At 37.5% G+C, this 14501-nt stretch overlaps 1 protein-coding gene across 2 annotated transcripts in view; it reads left to right on the forward strand.

Moving 5' to 3' along the window:
- Positions 1 to 14501, forward strand: part of FKTN (fukutin) — a 67968-nt gene that overhangs the window by 35852 nt on the left and 17615 nt on the right. Inside the window, exons 7-10 of one of the 2 annotated variants that reach the window (XM_080819333.1) lie at positions 4279 to 4408; positions 6965 to 7098; positions 8574 to 8701; positions 10538 to 10948. In XM_080819333.1, the coding sequence (XP_080675459.1) occupies positions 4279 to 4408; positions 6965 to 7098; positions 8574 to 8701; positions 10538 to 10646 (501 nt within the window). In that variant the 3' untranslated portion in view covers positions 10647 to 10948. Of the gene's footprint in view, positions 1 to 4278; positions 4409 to 6964; positions 7099 to 8573; positions 8702 to 10537; positions 10949 to 14501 lie in introns of those variants that run through there. The other variant, XM_080819332.1, reaches the window with a different exon arrangement.

Genomic DNA, 14501 nt, shown 5'->3' on the forward strand with positions numbered 1-14501 from the left:
AAGAATCCCAAGCAGGCTCCCTGTTGAGCACGGAGCCTGTCATGGAGCTCCATCTCGTGAACCATGAGATCATGACAGGATCCGAAATCAGTCAGAAGCTCAACCGACTGAGCCGTCTAGTGCCCCGAAGGTACTTTAAAACCAGGTAAATATTGTCAATATCCTGAGGCTCCTGGGTAGCCCAGTTAGTGAAGTGTCGGACTCTTGATTTCAGTTCAGGTCATGATCTCAGGGTCGTGAGACTGGGCCCCACATCAGACTCTGCACTGGGCATGGAGCCTGCTTAAGATTCTCCCTCTACCCCTCATCACCCCCCTACTACTGTATGTGTTCTCTGTCTCTTAAAAAGTAATTGTCCATAGGGGCGCCTGGGTGGCTCAGTGGGCTAAAGCCTCTGCCTTTGGCTCAGGTCATGATCCCGGAGTCCTGGGATAGAGTCCCACATCGGGCTCTCTGCTCGGTAGGGAGCCTGCTTCCTCCTCTCTCTGCCTGCCTCTCTGCCTACTTGTGATCGCTGTCTGTCAAATAAACAAATAAAATCTTAAAAAAAAAAAAAAGCAATTGTCCATATCCTTATCAATCTTTCAGTTTATTTGTTTACATCAGTCTGAACTCAGACTCAGAATATTTTATTCAAAAGGTTATAGTCCATTATTTTCTTTTTTAAAAATTAATTCATATTTTTTTTAGTAATCTCTACACTCAGCGTGGGGGTTGAACTCACAGCCTGGAGATCAAGAGTCACATTCCCTTTTGACTGAGCCAGCCAGGTGCCCGCTTTATTTTCATTATTTATTTTGATCCTCAAATTGTTCTGTCTTTGGCCAGTGGGAACTTCTTCATGATGGTTTCCGTGTCTTTTTAACATGTCTTCGTTATTTTTTGAGTACTTTTTTGCTCTTTGGAGCAAGATGCTCTAGGTCCATCTTGTAATTTCCCTGCAACAACACTGGAATCAGCCATTTCTCTAAGTCCTGGTTCTTTTTAGAAGCCAAGGTTTGGATGCCAGGTGTGCTCATTGCTACGTGGGTTTTGTTGCACACAGGCCCTCTCGGTGACAGCGTGTATATGTGTGTGTGTATTTATTTCTATATCCGTCTATCTATCAAGATTCATGAATTCACAGTGATATAGCCAGTCCAACTACTTCATGTTTCAGTTAAATAGCATAAGGTTTGTTTCCTTATTTATGACTCCCTTCTCAAACAATGAGAAACTTGACTCCTATTCTTATTAATATATTTGCTTATTTGTTCAATCTCCTGTTATTGCTTCTGTCCCCTCTCCCATATGGTTGCTCTCCTCATGCTGCTTGAATGTTGCTAATCTCCCTCTGGGGTGCCCCCATCTGTGAACACACTTCTCAAATTGCTCAGGCTCTGACTCCCCACACTGGACATGGAGGGGGTATCCTCTCCATGTGGATTTCCTCACTACTTGCTCAGGCTCTGATACCCATACCAGGCCACCCATATGCCTTTGCTTGCTCTGCCTTACCTAATAGTTCTAGTATTGAACAGTTCAGGAAGGGAGGAGAAGAAATGCTCTCTTGGCTTACTTCATTTACTTTTATTTTCTCAGTCTACCAAGAAGTTTAGAAGTAGGATAACATACATTTTCTTGAACTTGGTTTTGTTTTAGCAGTAACCATCAAAAAATAGTTAATGACTTTCAGTCCAGTCTGTTGAATTCCAGTGAAAAACCAGAGGGAAAATGGAACTATCTGGACACCCGGCCTAGGGATATTAACAGAGCTATATTATCCTCCTTCTTCTACTAATTTTTTTTCTGAGACTTTGGAAAACTTTCTAAGTCTTACTTTCCTCATCTATAAAATAAGTGGGTACCTTCTGTCATGTTTTTTTTCAGTCTGTATTTTGGGGAAAGTCTGGGGAAAGGTTACCTGAATAGCAAAGATCAAATAGACATGATGTTTAAATTAGGATTTTGTCCTTTTCTAGAGGTATGATAAGCCCAAGATTGATATAAGACATTTTTAAGTAGAAAAAAACATTCATACTACAATTTTAAAAATCCCTAACAGATACAAAAGGTTTATAGGTGTATACACTTTAATATATGTGCAGTCAATTCTAAGAAATGGAATTTCTGGGAGTGTCATGCTACAAAAGGTATATTGGAGGTGAGAGTATGTCCATGCAGGGACAGTCTCAGTAGGACATAACTATCAGAGTAACATTTTTTTTTTTAAAGATTTTTTTAAAAAATTTATTTGACAGAGATCACAAGTAGGCAGAGAGGCAGGCAGAGAGAGAGAGAGGAAGGGAAGCAGGCTCCCCGCCGAGCAGAGAGCCCGATGCGGGGCTCAATCCCAGGACCTGAGATCATGACCCGAGCTGAAGGCAGAGGCTTTAACCCACTGAGCCACCCAGGCGCCCCTCAGAGTAGCATTTTTATCAAGCACAGAGTTTTCATTACTTAATTCATCACTTAATTACTTAATCTGTTACTTAATTTGACCCTTTCAGTTACTCTTTGAAATAAGGCAAGTATTTGCCTTTAACAAATTAAAAAAAAAAAAAAAGAGGTTTCAGTGTGCTACACAGTCATTGTTGGCTGAGCATTGACTAAATCCTGTCTTCAGTGTTTTCCACCACACCCAGGATAAGAACATTTGCCTCCCATTCCAACCATGTGTTCCAAGAGAAGCTATGGCTTTGGGAATGTTTTCATGTTGAAGGCATCCTGTACGATTTGTATGTTCTAGAGAGAAGGCAACTTATCTTCTGGGATCCCACTTTCTTCCTAGAGATACTCTTTTCTTAAGATCCTTAGAGTCCCTCCAGCAACTGTATTTTCTCCTGCTACATTGTAAAAGAATGACAGGGTATTATAGGATATTACAGACAGGGGCTAATGCAGGAGGGGCTTAGTCATTTATTCATTTACCCATTTATCACTATGTGATACTCACATATTATGTATTAGGCCCCATTCCAGATTTGTACATAGAGTGTTGGGGAGGTTTAGTACATGCCCTCAAGGAACCATCTTTACAGCCTAGTGGAGGAAACATAAGTAAAACCAACAATGTGAATTTAAAAAAAGAATTATAGTGGAAGTGTATATAAGTGGTAACTGTTATAAACTCATTGGACAGATTCCTTCATCTTTGTCTATATCTAGGACAAATATTATTCTTTGCTCTCTAAATGTTGAACAAAAGGGCAGCACTGGGAGAATAAATACATCCTCATAGGAAAATTAGGGAATGTTTTTCGAAAGGTAGAACTGAAAGATTTTGTTAGTCAAGAGCACTCTAGATAAAGGAAACATGTATAAAGGCACAGAGGCTTGAAAAGTTGTGGTATATTTGGGGAGGTAGAAGTTATTGCTGTTTTATAAAGTGTGAGGAGGGTGACGATGAGTCCGGACTAGTAGTCAGGGACCAGAACACAAATGCCCTTGTCTGCCATATGAAAAAGTTTAGATTTTGAGTCATAGAGAAGCATCACTAAATTTCTAGTGCTTTCCTCAGTGTAGACTACCCTAAAAATGAAGAAAATTAGAAAAGCATGACTAGGTAAATAATAATGATAATATTTGTATAGAACTTCAAAATTTATGAGCCATTTTTCTGTCATCCATTGTCTCATTAACTCTCCACATCAGTCCTTTAGTGACTGATGAGGAAATCGTATCTAAGAGAAGTTTGTTCTTTCATTCTGTCACTCATTCAGCAGATGTTCAGGTGCTGCTCTGGGCACTCGAGATAAAGTGATAAAATGAAGTCACTTTCCTCTTGGAGCTTATGTTCTTCTGAGGTGATACACCCGGCATCACAGCTAAAACGAAGTGGGGCTAGACTTGAACACAGATAATCTGAATCAAAATCCCAGGTTCTTTCTTTTATACTCTGTAGTCTCTAAAGACCAATTGGATCAGTGAATCATGAAAATGGCACTAAGTGCATTTTGTTCAGATATGCTTACAGCTCTCAGAATTAGTCTTCTTCTAACTGTCCTATCTGATAAATTGTGATATGAAGGGAGTTCATAAAAGTGTAAGTCTCCTCCTTTGGGAATCCTGGTTATACTCCTTTCCCTTTAACTTGTCTTTTCTAGAATCTGCTCCTGTAGTCTCATAGATAGGCAACTAACAAGAAACTCTGAAACTTGATATTTTATAATAGAAAAATATGCATACAATGGGGTTAATTTAGATTTAATTAGATGTCTGATTTAATTTAGATGACACGGAAATATTTCTAGCAATTTAGAAATGGCTGTAATAACTGACTATTTGTTATATCTGTAGCAGTACCTTGATGATAACACTGTGGAAGCTATGGCCTTTCGGAAGAATGCAAAAGAATTATTGCAACTGGCAGCCAAAACATTAAAGAAATTGGGAGTACGGTTCTGGCTGAGCAGTGGAACTTGTCTAGGTAAAATTCTTGTTGCTTTACATTTGTCTTTTCATCCTCTTTGGCTTTAGGGATGACTGCTTGAGATGACAAAACATCAGTGATATTTGAAGTGTCATACTTACACAATAAACGTAGTGCATGGAGCAGGAATTTATTGATTTCTTTAAGGAAATTAATTTCAGAAACATAAAAGAGATTAGGAAGGCCATGTTGTATTTACCAAAAACTATAAGTCATGTATAGAACTTATATCAGAACGTGTAGACTATATTTGATCTTGAGGCAATCCTTGGATTAGCATTTTATTATTTCTATCCCAAAGATTGTTCTGCCGTTAAAAAACAAAAACAAAAACAAAACCTCTGTTCTATTTCTTTACTTACATGCCACACAAATGAGAGGAAGACTGAAGGGGTGTCTTAAGGTCTTTGCACAAGTCTTTTCCAGGTCACTGATTCTCTCACTGGTTGGACATCACTGCCTTACCACATTCCACTCATCCTGAGATGGGAAAATGTAGACATTTCTAGAGTCCTTATGCGACTAGAATCAGAGAAAGATTTATGGATTTCTTTCCACTATATGTTAGATCGAATTTCTTGGAATTTAGAATTCTTTAGAATCTAAATTCTGTTGTTTTTATTCCCTCTTCTTTATAACTGGAGTTGGTCGTAAATGTATTCTTTTTTGATTATAACTATTAATACAAAGTTAATTCTGCTCCTGTTTTTATAGTGTTGCCATATAATTTATTGTCCAATTCAAGAGTCTTTTGAGAGTGAAAAAGAATGCCATTAATAATGTTTGTGTGACAGATGTAAACTGGGATATATGGTTATCTTATTTATTAGGCTTTGTGGATATTCATGTGTTCTTCCTGTCATGGAGCTTATAGTCAGAGTAAGCCAAGAAAAAAAGAATACATTTCACACATGCATGTGATATATGCTTTAAGGTTTAACTTTTTGGAGCAAGATTGTTTTATAAACTATGTCATCAGAAATACTTCTTAATGACTTGTCATGATTTTTTTTTTTTAAAGTAGGCTCCACACCCAGCATGGATCCCAATTCAGGGCTTGAATTCATGACCCTGAGATTAAGACTTGAGCTGATATCAAAAGTTAGATGCTTACCCAACTGAGCCACCAAGGTGCCCTAAAGAGCCTTCCAATTTTTTAATTTTTTATTTCTTTTCCGCGTAACAGTATTCATTGTTTTTGCACCACACCCAGTGCTCCATGCACTCCATGGAGCCTTCCATTTTTAATACTTTATGATTCTTTGATGGATGTGGAGTGTGGATTTTTCTCAAGCTAGGGATGAGACGCCATCCTAGACTTCTAAAGATATATGTTACAGTGAAATTAAAGTTTAGAATGCCAAACAGTGTTGCCCAATAGCAATGCCTATAAAGACAATTATAGACATTTACATACTTTCTGAATAATTTGGATGAAAGAATTAGAAGGATATTAGGGGAGACCCAAGAGCCCTTAGTAGTATTAAGGTATAGATTTTGGTTTTTTAAAACAATACTATAGCACCTAATTGAGAAGTAGGTACATTGTAAATATACCTAGAAATATCTTTTGATATTGACAATGTGCTGAAAATTGAGGATAGTACTGCTCTTTTTTGTGTGACCCATCAGGAGCACCTGGGTAATGCAGTCGGTTAAGTGACCGATGCTTGGTTTTGGATATGATCTCAGGATCCTGAGATAGAGCCCTTCGTTGGGCTCTGTGCTCAGTGGGGAGTCTGCTTGAGTTTCTTCTCTCCCTCTCCCTTCTTCTTTCCTCCCTCCACACTTAGACGCTCTCTCTCTCTAAAATAAATAAGTAAATCTTTATATGACACATCAGGCACAAGCTATTCAGAGCTGTTAAGTTTTATAAATTATTGCTCAGGAAAGGCATATTGGTTAAGCAAAAGAATTAGATTATATTTTTTAGCATATCTTAAAGGCAGCCTTCATCATTAGAAGTTTATGATCAAACTTTCTCAAAAGTAATTTAATTTTTTTAATGGATGGCCCAGTTAACATTTTTTTTTTTAAGATTTTATTTATTTATTTGAGAGAGAGAGACAATGCAGGGGCGGAGCAGAGGGAGAAGGATAAGCAGGCTCTGCATGGAATGCAGAGCCTGACGCAGGACTCACTTGATACCACAGCCCTGAGATCATGACCTGAGCTGAAATGCCCAACCGACTGACCTACCCAGGCCAACTGACTGAGGCGGCCTGGCCCAGTTAACATTATTAAAACTAATAGTTTATTTAGAAATTAAAATACATCATAAAATTTTTGAGGATGCTAAGTCTTCAGCACAGTAAATATGAAGGAAAGATAGAAAGAAAAAAAGGAAGGCTCTTCAACAGGTGCCTTCTTATAACCACAGATTTTAGTTTGGGATTTAATCTTTTAAAAACATTTTTGGTAAAGCACTGTAAGTCTAATCTTAAGAAATACCTTAAGAAATAAAATCCACTCTTACAAAGATCATACAATAGTGACTAATTTTTTACAAACTTAAATTAAAAAAAAAAATTTTTTTTTCTTCTTTATTTTTAGGGTGGTACCGGCAATGCAACATTATTCCATATAGTAAAGATGTTGATCTAGGAATTTTTATACAAGATTATAAATCTGATATTATTTCAGCATTTCAGGATGTAGGACTTCCACTCAAACACAAATTTGGGAAGGTCAGTAATAAAAATCTGCTTTACTTCATAAGTACCATGTCTCAAAAGAAAATTTTATATTAAATGCTCAGAGATGGTTAAGAATGTTACATGTGTATCACTCAGTATTGGCCGGGATAAGCTCAGCAGAAGCTTATTATATGACTTCTGCACTATTCAAGGAAACTAGAAAATCTGGCTTACTGTTGACAATGAGAAGGGGAAAAGGATCTTGAACTCTTGAAGGTGAATTTATTGCCATAATTTTAGATAACAATATAATATAATTAATGGACTATATAATGTAAAATTAATACAATTATTAAGAATCTCACCTACCCTACCTGAAGTTATAATGTTTCTCATAAGTCACTTAATTTTATATTCACTTAGGCATCCTGGCATCAACATGAAATGGTCCTTTGGGGCTAAGGGTTAGAAACAGAATCATTTCAAATAGTACTTGAATTTCTTATTTATTTCACATGTTCTGGGTTATAGCAATTTTCTCAGAGTTCAACTAGGAATAGGTCATCATGACTTAAATGAAATCTCCTTTTAGACAATTTGATTTTTATGCCCTAAGCCCATGATTCCTTGCAAACATCTTACTCTTTTTTTTTTTTTCAAACAATGTCTTACTCTTAATTTGGTTGTTCCCAGGAAGGTGTTGTCCTGGAAAGCAAGTAGAAGTATGTTTAATACTGAAAAATTACATTCTTTATTGTAATTAGTCTAGTTTATAAAAAAAATTTAATGAAATATTCTCCAGAGGTCAGAGTCAAAGCAGTTGAACTCTAGGCACGCAGCAAATGTTTATACTCACTTTCTCCCTGGCACTGCACTCTGCACCTGGGACACAAAGATCAGTATGTTACAGCACTTATCCTTGAGGAGTTCACTGTCTAATTGGGGGAAAAAAAACTACATAATAATTATGTGATTAGTGCTACAACAAGACAGATATACCACATCTAATGAGAACATAATTATTTGTAGGTTAAGTTTCTTTAGGGAAATGCTCTCAGAATTCTTTGTATCTTTAACTTTTATTTTTTCCATATAATATAATTTGTGGAATATCGGTGGGTTTCTATGATGTCACATTTATTTAAGTACTTATTATTGATTGAGATGAGAGACTTATTTCCTAATAGTTTTACTTGATTATTAAAAGGGTCATTTTTCCTTGGTTTCTTTCCTTCTTTATTCAGAAAGGGGCTCAGGAACAGAATGTTCTGCAGAGTGGTAATTTAGCTACTGTAAGTCATTTACTCTGGGTTTTCATTAATGGTCAGAAGCAACATTATTTTATATGCATTTAAGAAAGAAATCAAATGTTGGCATGCTACTGATAAATCCCAATTTCAGAGATGTTCCAGCTTGAAAAAACACATTATCTTAGAATCAGTATTCTCTCTCTATAAAACAAATTTTTTTTTAAGAATATATATTTCCTTTGTTTCAGTCTGTGAAGGTTTTCATCTTCATCCTAGGTAGAGGACAGCTTGGAACTATCTTTCCAAGGAAAAGATGATATAAAACTCGACATTTTTTTCTTCTATGAAGAGACTGACCATATGTGGAATGGAGGCACTCAGGCCAAAACGGGAAAAAAATTTAAGTATGAACCAGATAAGTACTTATAAAAGGATCTAGAGAAGTAACTTAGGAAGGTAGAAATAAGGAAGTAACTGAAAATGAAAAACAAATGAAAGACTGTCACAGCTTCACTCTTAGCTAATACTTTCTCAGTTCACCCATAAAGCCCAATTATGTTTGGAAAGTATGGACTACTTACAAGGACAGTGTAAGAGGAGGATGTGCCCCTGGGACTTCAGTCCAAAGAGTCATTGTGATTAGAAGTTCTTGAGTCATCAGAAAGGGAAAACCAAAGCAAGGAACACAAAAACCAAGCCCAGAGCCTTAGCCGAAACACTGATTGGGTGTTAGAGTTATGGGAGCTTGTTAATTTGATGGAAATGGGTAAGGGTCCATAGGAAGGAGATAGTCAAGTGAAGTTTAAGTGAACTGAACCAGAACTGAACTCTGAGGCCAGGAATGCTCGGCAAGTTCTGGAATGTGCCTTCAGCAGTGACTGAGGGCTGATCCTTAAAGCACACTCGTTGAGCTTAACAGCTACCATATTTTGTCAAATGTAAGATGATATGGATTGTAAGATGCACCATTATTTTATGTGCTACTCAGAAAGGAAAAATACTGCCAATTATAATTCTAAGACACATGATTCACAGATGGAGAAATTTGGGTGGGGGAAATGTCTTGGAATTGATGGAGTACAGTATGTTAGATTGACGTTTTTAACATTTTTTTTTAATGCTGCTACAGTAAAACTCTGATGAGAAAAGACAAAAATGACATTACAGTAACAATGCTCTCCTTTATGAAGCGGTTGACCTATGCTTAATTCTGAGAGAGAAAGAGAGGAGAGGCGAATGAATGGGAATGAGAACCCAAAGAGCATGGGCTTTGGAGTCAGGCAGAGCTGGGGACCTTAGCTGGACCCTAACCTGTTTGTGGCCTTTAGCTTTTCTCTGAACATTAAGCTCCTAGTCTGTTAAGTTTGGGTAGCACTACTGTGCGTTTGACTATTAAGAACATTTTGCATGTGTTAACACATCTAATCGTCAAAACAATCTTAGGAGGCAGGTATTCTGTGAGGGGCTGGAAAGTAAGTAGTTTGTTCAAGACCACACAGCAAATAATGGAAGGACTCAGACAGCTGCCTGTCCTTTAACTACTCCCCACTGCCCCCCAGTATACCTGATGATATGAGGCACCTGGCATAATGCTTAGCACTTACTAAGTTAATCAGTAAATGATGGTTATCATTGTTATCATTATGATTACTAAAGTGATTATCGTCATTATTCTCATTATTATGATAGTTATGTGAGCAGAAGCTTCAATTTGCCTCACTAACTAGCTGAGATTGGAGCTTCTATCATTGAATAAATTTGAGCCATTGAGCTGAGTGGGGAGTGTTCTGTGACATGGAAGAGAAATGCTACATTCAGACTGGTTTCTCCTGGGTACATCGACACCCTTTTGGTATTGCTGAATCTTTATTTGAAGGCAAGGAGTCTTCATGTAATGTTAAATTCTGGAGGTTTGAGAATAATCCAAACCTTTTTCTCAAAGTCATAAAGTATATCCCCAAATTGACACTGACCCCAGAGCATATGCTTGAAACTTTTATTTAATATAAAAAATTATTTTGCTTTATGACAATAACACATTCATGCTGGGTAAGCTCTGAATATAAGACAGAAATTAGTAAGTTAAAGAATATATAATTGACATTCTCACTGTGACTAGGTGAATGGGGTAAGTGTTTATGACATTCAGCTGTAGCTGTTTTATTCAGATATAATAAAGAAGGTGAATTTGGGGGTGTCTGGGTGGCTCAAATAGTTGAATGTCCAATTCTTGGTTTCAGCTCAGGTCATGACCTCAGGATCATGGATGGAGCCCTGCATCACGTTCTGCGCTCAGCATGGAATCTGCTTGGGATTTTCTGTCCCTCTCTCTCTGCCCCTTCCTCTTGAGCTCCCTCTCTCTTTCTCTAAAATAAACAATTAAACCTTTAAACACACACACACACACACACACACAAGCTGAATTTAGCATATAATTTAGAGACTTCTTTAAAAATTGTAGTGTAGGGGCACCGGGGTGACTCAGTGGGTTAAAGCCTCTGCCTTCGGCTCAGGTCATGATCCCAGGGTCCTGGGATCGAGCCCCGTGTTGGGCTCTCTGCTCAGTGGGGAGCCTGCTTCCCTTCTTCTCTCTCTGCCTGCCTCTCTGCGTACTTGTGATTTCTGTCTGTCAAATAAATGAATAAAATCTTAAAAAAAAAAAAAACAAAACAAAACTGTAGTGTAGCACAGAAATGAAAGGGATGGAGCCTATCTACTTGCTTTGAATCCCGGCTTTATACTTACCAGCTGTATTACTTTGGGCAAGTTATTTAACCTCTCTGTGCCTTAGTCTTCTCAAGTGTAAAATGGGAATAATAAAAGAAATTGCTACATGGAATGGCTTTAAGGATTAAGTGAGTTAATATACAAAAAGTATTTTGAAGAGAATTAAAGATATCCTGAGTGCCAAGTAATTACTAGCTTCTATTACTACTACTGTTTTAGTAGGACAGGGATAAAGAAAATCATTTCTCTTCTTAGTCTTATGAGAAACTTACAGATTAGATACCTATGTAATTAACTCAATATTAAACTGCCAAATCTATTCTTAAAGAACAAGTATGAGGATGTCACCTATTTTCTGAGGAAGATACTTTCTAGAGCCATTATTATAATTCTGTTATTCTTAAATTTTCCTTCTAAGGCTTGAATTTCTTTCTTCACTGACATGATCTGAAGCGCACAAACTTCAAAAGAATGGTTCATTTCTAACCACTACATTTCTGCATGGAAAGAGCTTCTTTCATTCTGCTTTAACTGCTCTTTATGGTAGCAGTGTTTGGGAAGTGTGAAGTGTTCTGATTATTTAACAAGAGAAATGAGCAGTGATGGAACTGTCTGGACAGATGGTGTGAGTCCCAGATTTTCTATCCTGTTACTGTGACCTTAAAAGGCAGAGAAAAGAACAGGGGATGGCTGTGTAGAGTAGTTTCTTTGGAAGATTCCCCCAGCCATATGCCATTTTCATTCTTTTCAGCACTATTTACTTGAAGGAACTATAGTATTTTCACTGTTCCTAGAGGGGGGAAGAAAAAACACTACTGTTCCTAGAGGGGGGAAGAAAAAACCCAACTTTTAAAGCTAGTCTAAAGGTCTTCTTATCTGTATAATATTTTACTTGTATTCATATATAGTTAATTCTGAGAAAAGCTTAATAATATCATAGAAGGCTTACCATTAAAAAAAAAACAACAGACTAAAGAGGAACTCAGGAAGGAAGAGAAATGTTCCCCCTTTTGAAGCTTCACTCTGTGTGCCTGCAGAATGAAGTTTTGGGCCCTCAGATGTAATGATAATATTTAACGACAATAATAAAGACACAGCTACTAAGGTATCAGCTGGTTATCTGGCACATGGTGGGTACTTAATGTTTGTTATCTTTAACAGTCCTCACATTATCCATGTGGGTTAGATATTCTCACTCCCAGTTAGATATGAGGAAACTAACGCTCAGAGAAGTGAGGTAACTTGCTCATTAATGGCAGGACCAAGATTTAACTCCAGAGTTGTTGGACTCTTCAGCCTCCATGCTTATTTCAAAGACTTAATAGGTTGAATGAGTTAATACATGAAATGCATTTAAAAATAGTACCTGGCACATAGGAAGTGATTTATAAACATTACTGCTGCCACTATCATTACAATAGTATTATTACTATCACTGCTACTGTGTTTCTCCGACACAAAGCATGGGACCTTCAACACAGTGGTAACTTGGATTAGTTACTCCAGTGGGTCTCTGAATTTTTTTTTTTAAAGATTTTATTTATTTATTTGTCAGAGAGAGAGAGCGAGAGAGCACATAAGCAGGCAGAGTGTCAGGCAGAGGCGGAGAGAGAAGCAGGCTCCCCACAGAGCAAGGAGCCCAATGCGGGGCTCGATCCCAGGACCTTGGGATCATGACCCGAGTTGAAGGTAGCAGCTTAACTGACTGAGCCACCCAGGCGTCCCAGGTCTCTGAATTTTTTATACTTACTTTTCTTCTCTGGACTCCTAGTCACTAATGATAAAAAGTGACCTGTGCTGCCAGGATGTGATGTTTTATTCTACAACTTCACGGTTTCTACAGATGCTGCCCAGGTTTCATGGGGATATTTCTTTCTTTCCCATCTGAATCAGCAGATAATAAGTGAGGCAAGAAGTTGGAGAGGTAATAATAAAAATTAACTTTGAGGGGCACCTGGGTGGCTCAGTGGGTTAAGCCTCTGCCTTCGGCTCGGGTCATGATCCCAGGGTCCTGGGATTGAGCCCCACATCGGGCTTTCTGCTCAGCAGGGAGCCTGCTTCTCCCTTTCTATCTGCCTGCCTCTCTGCCTACTTGTGATTTCTCTCTCTGTCAAATAAAAAAATAAATAATCTTTAAAAAAAATTAACTTTGAATATTTGCCATGTGCCAGGCACAATGCCAAGCTTTGATGTGCATCATCTTTTAATCTTCACAAGTTTATGAGGGAGATCTTAATCTTCTCACCTTCATTTTATAGATGTGGAAATTAAGGCAGAGCTAAGACTCAGACGTGGGGCCATATCACTTCAGAGCCTAGATTCTTAGAGTGTAGACAATGTTTGCGTCAGCATGATCTGTCATATTGTGCCTAATTCTTCTGTGAAAGTAGACCTTCTATTCAGTGATATTATCAGGGTAATATAGCTACCTCTGTCCTCTAATAGGAAATATGCTACCCCCTGGGCTAGTAGTGGTTCCTTATGTCTTCTTTAAAAAAAATTTTTTTTAATTTTTTAAATTTAATTTTATTTTTTGTGTGTGTTCCAAAATTCATTGTTTATGCGCCACACCCAGTGCTCCATGCAATACGTGCCCTCCTTAATATCCATCACCAGGCTCCCCCTGCCCTCCAAAACCCTCAGTTTGTTTCTCAGAGCCCACAGTCTCTCCTGGTTTGTCTCCTCCTCTGATTTCCCCCAACTGATATTTGTAGTTTCTGCTTATTATACAGATCTTCAGAAAATTTGGATTTGTTCTCTGTGGGACTAGACTCCTGTCCAGGTGTGGCTCTGATATAATGTAATGTTTCATTTCTGCAGAGTGTATTTACTAATTCTGTGTGCTAAGGATTCTCACGTGAACATACTTAGGTTCTGCTCTCAACGTTCTCATAATGTGGACCAAGAAACAAATTATTAAAGTACTTTATCAGTAGTGTATAGTAATTGAAGTATGTGTTGTATATAATTGAGATACCAAATCAAAGTCTGTCTAGAAGCAACAGCAAGGAAGTGTGGCTTAAAAATAAAGAAGTTTGTTAGGTAGACTTGGTAGGACTATGGAGAAAGTCCTGATAATAATTTTGCTTAACTATCTTTCTCTTTAGACTGTTCCTATTTTTTTTTCTAATTAAAAACTCTAAGGTGTCTTTTTTACATAAAGTAAAAGCTTTATTAGGGAGTTTCCTTGACTAGATTCCTAGAAATGAAATTATTATTGTTTGTGTTGTTTAAGAAGTAGAAAGGATAAGTGGGCAATGTTCTAATATTAGTAAAGTCCAAGATTTTATTCCCTCAGTCTCTACTTTTTCCTTTGATTCCTTGAGACTCAAAACTTTTATGGCTTCCTCCATCCTCTTTTCTCTTTTATAGGATCTAATGCAAGATACCGCCTTGCATTTAGATACCCAGCCTTTTGCAACTTCATTTGAGACAAAGATTTTAAGCATGTCATTAAGTAGTACCATGTTATACATC

The sequence above is a fragment of the Martes martes genome (assembly GCF_963455335.1).
Source record: "Martes martes genome assembly, chromosome: 12".
NCBI lineage: Eukaryota > Metazoa > Chordata > Mammalia > Carnivora > Mustelidae > Martes > Martes martes.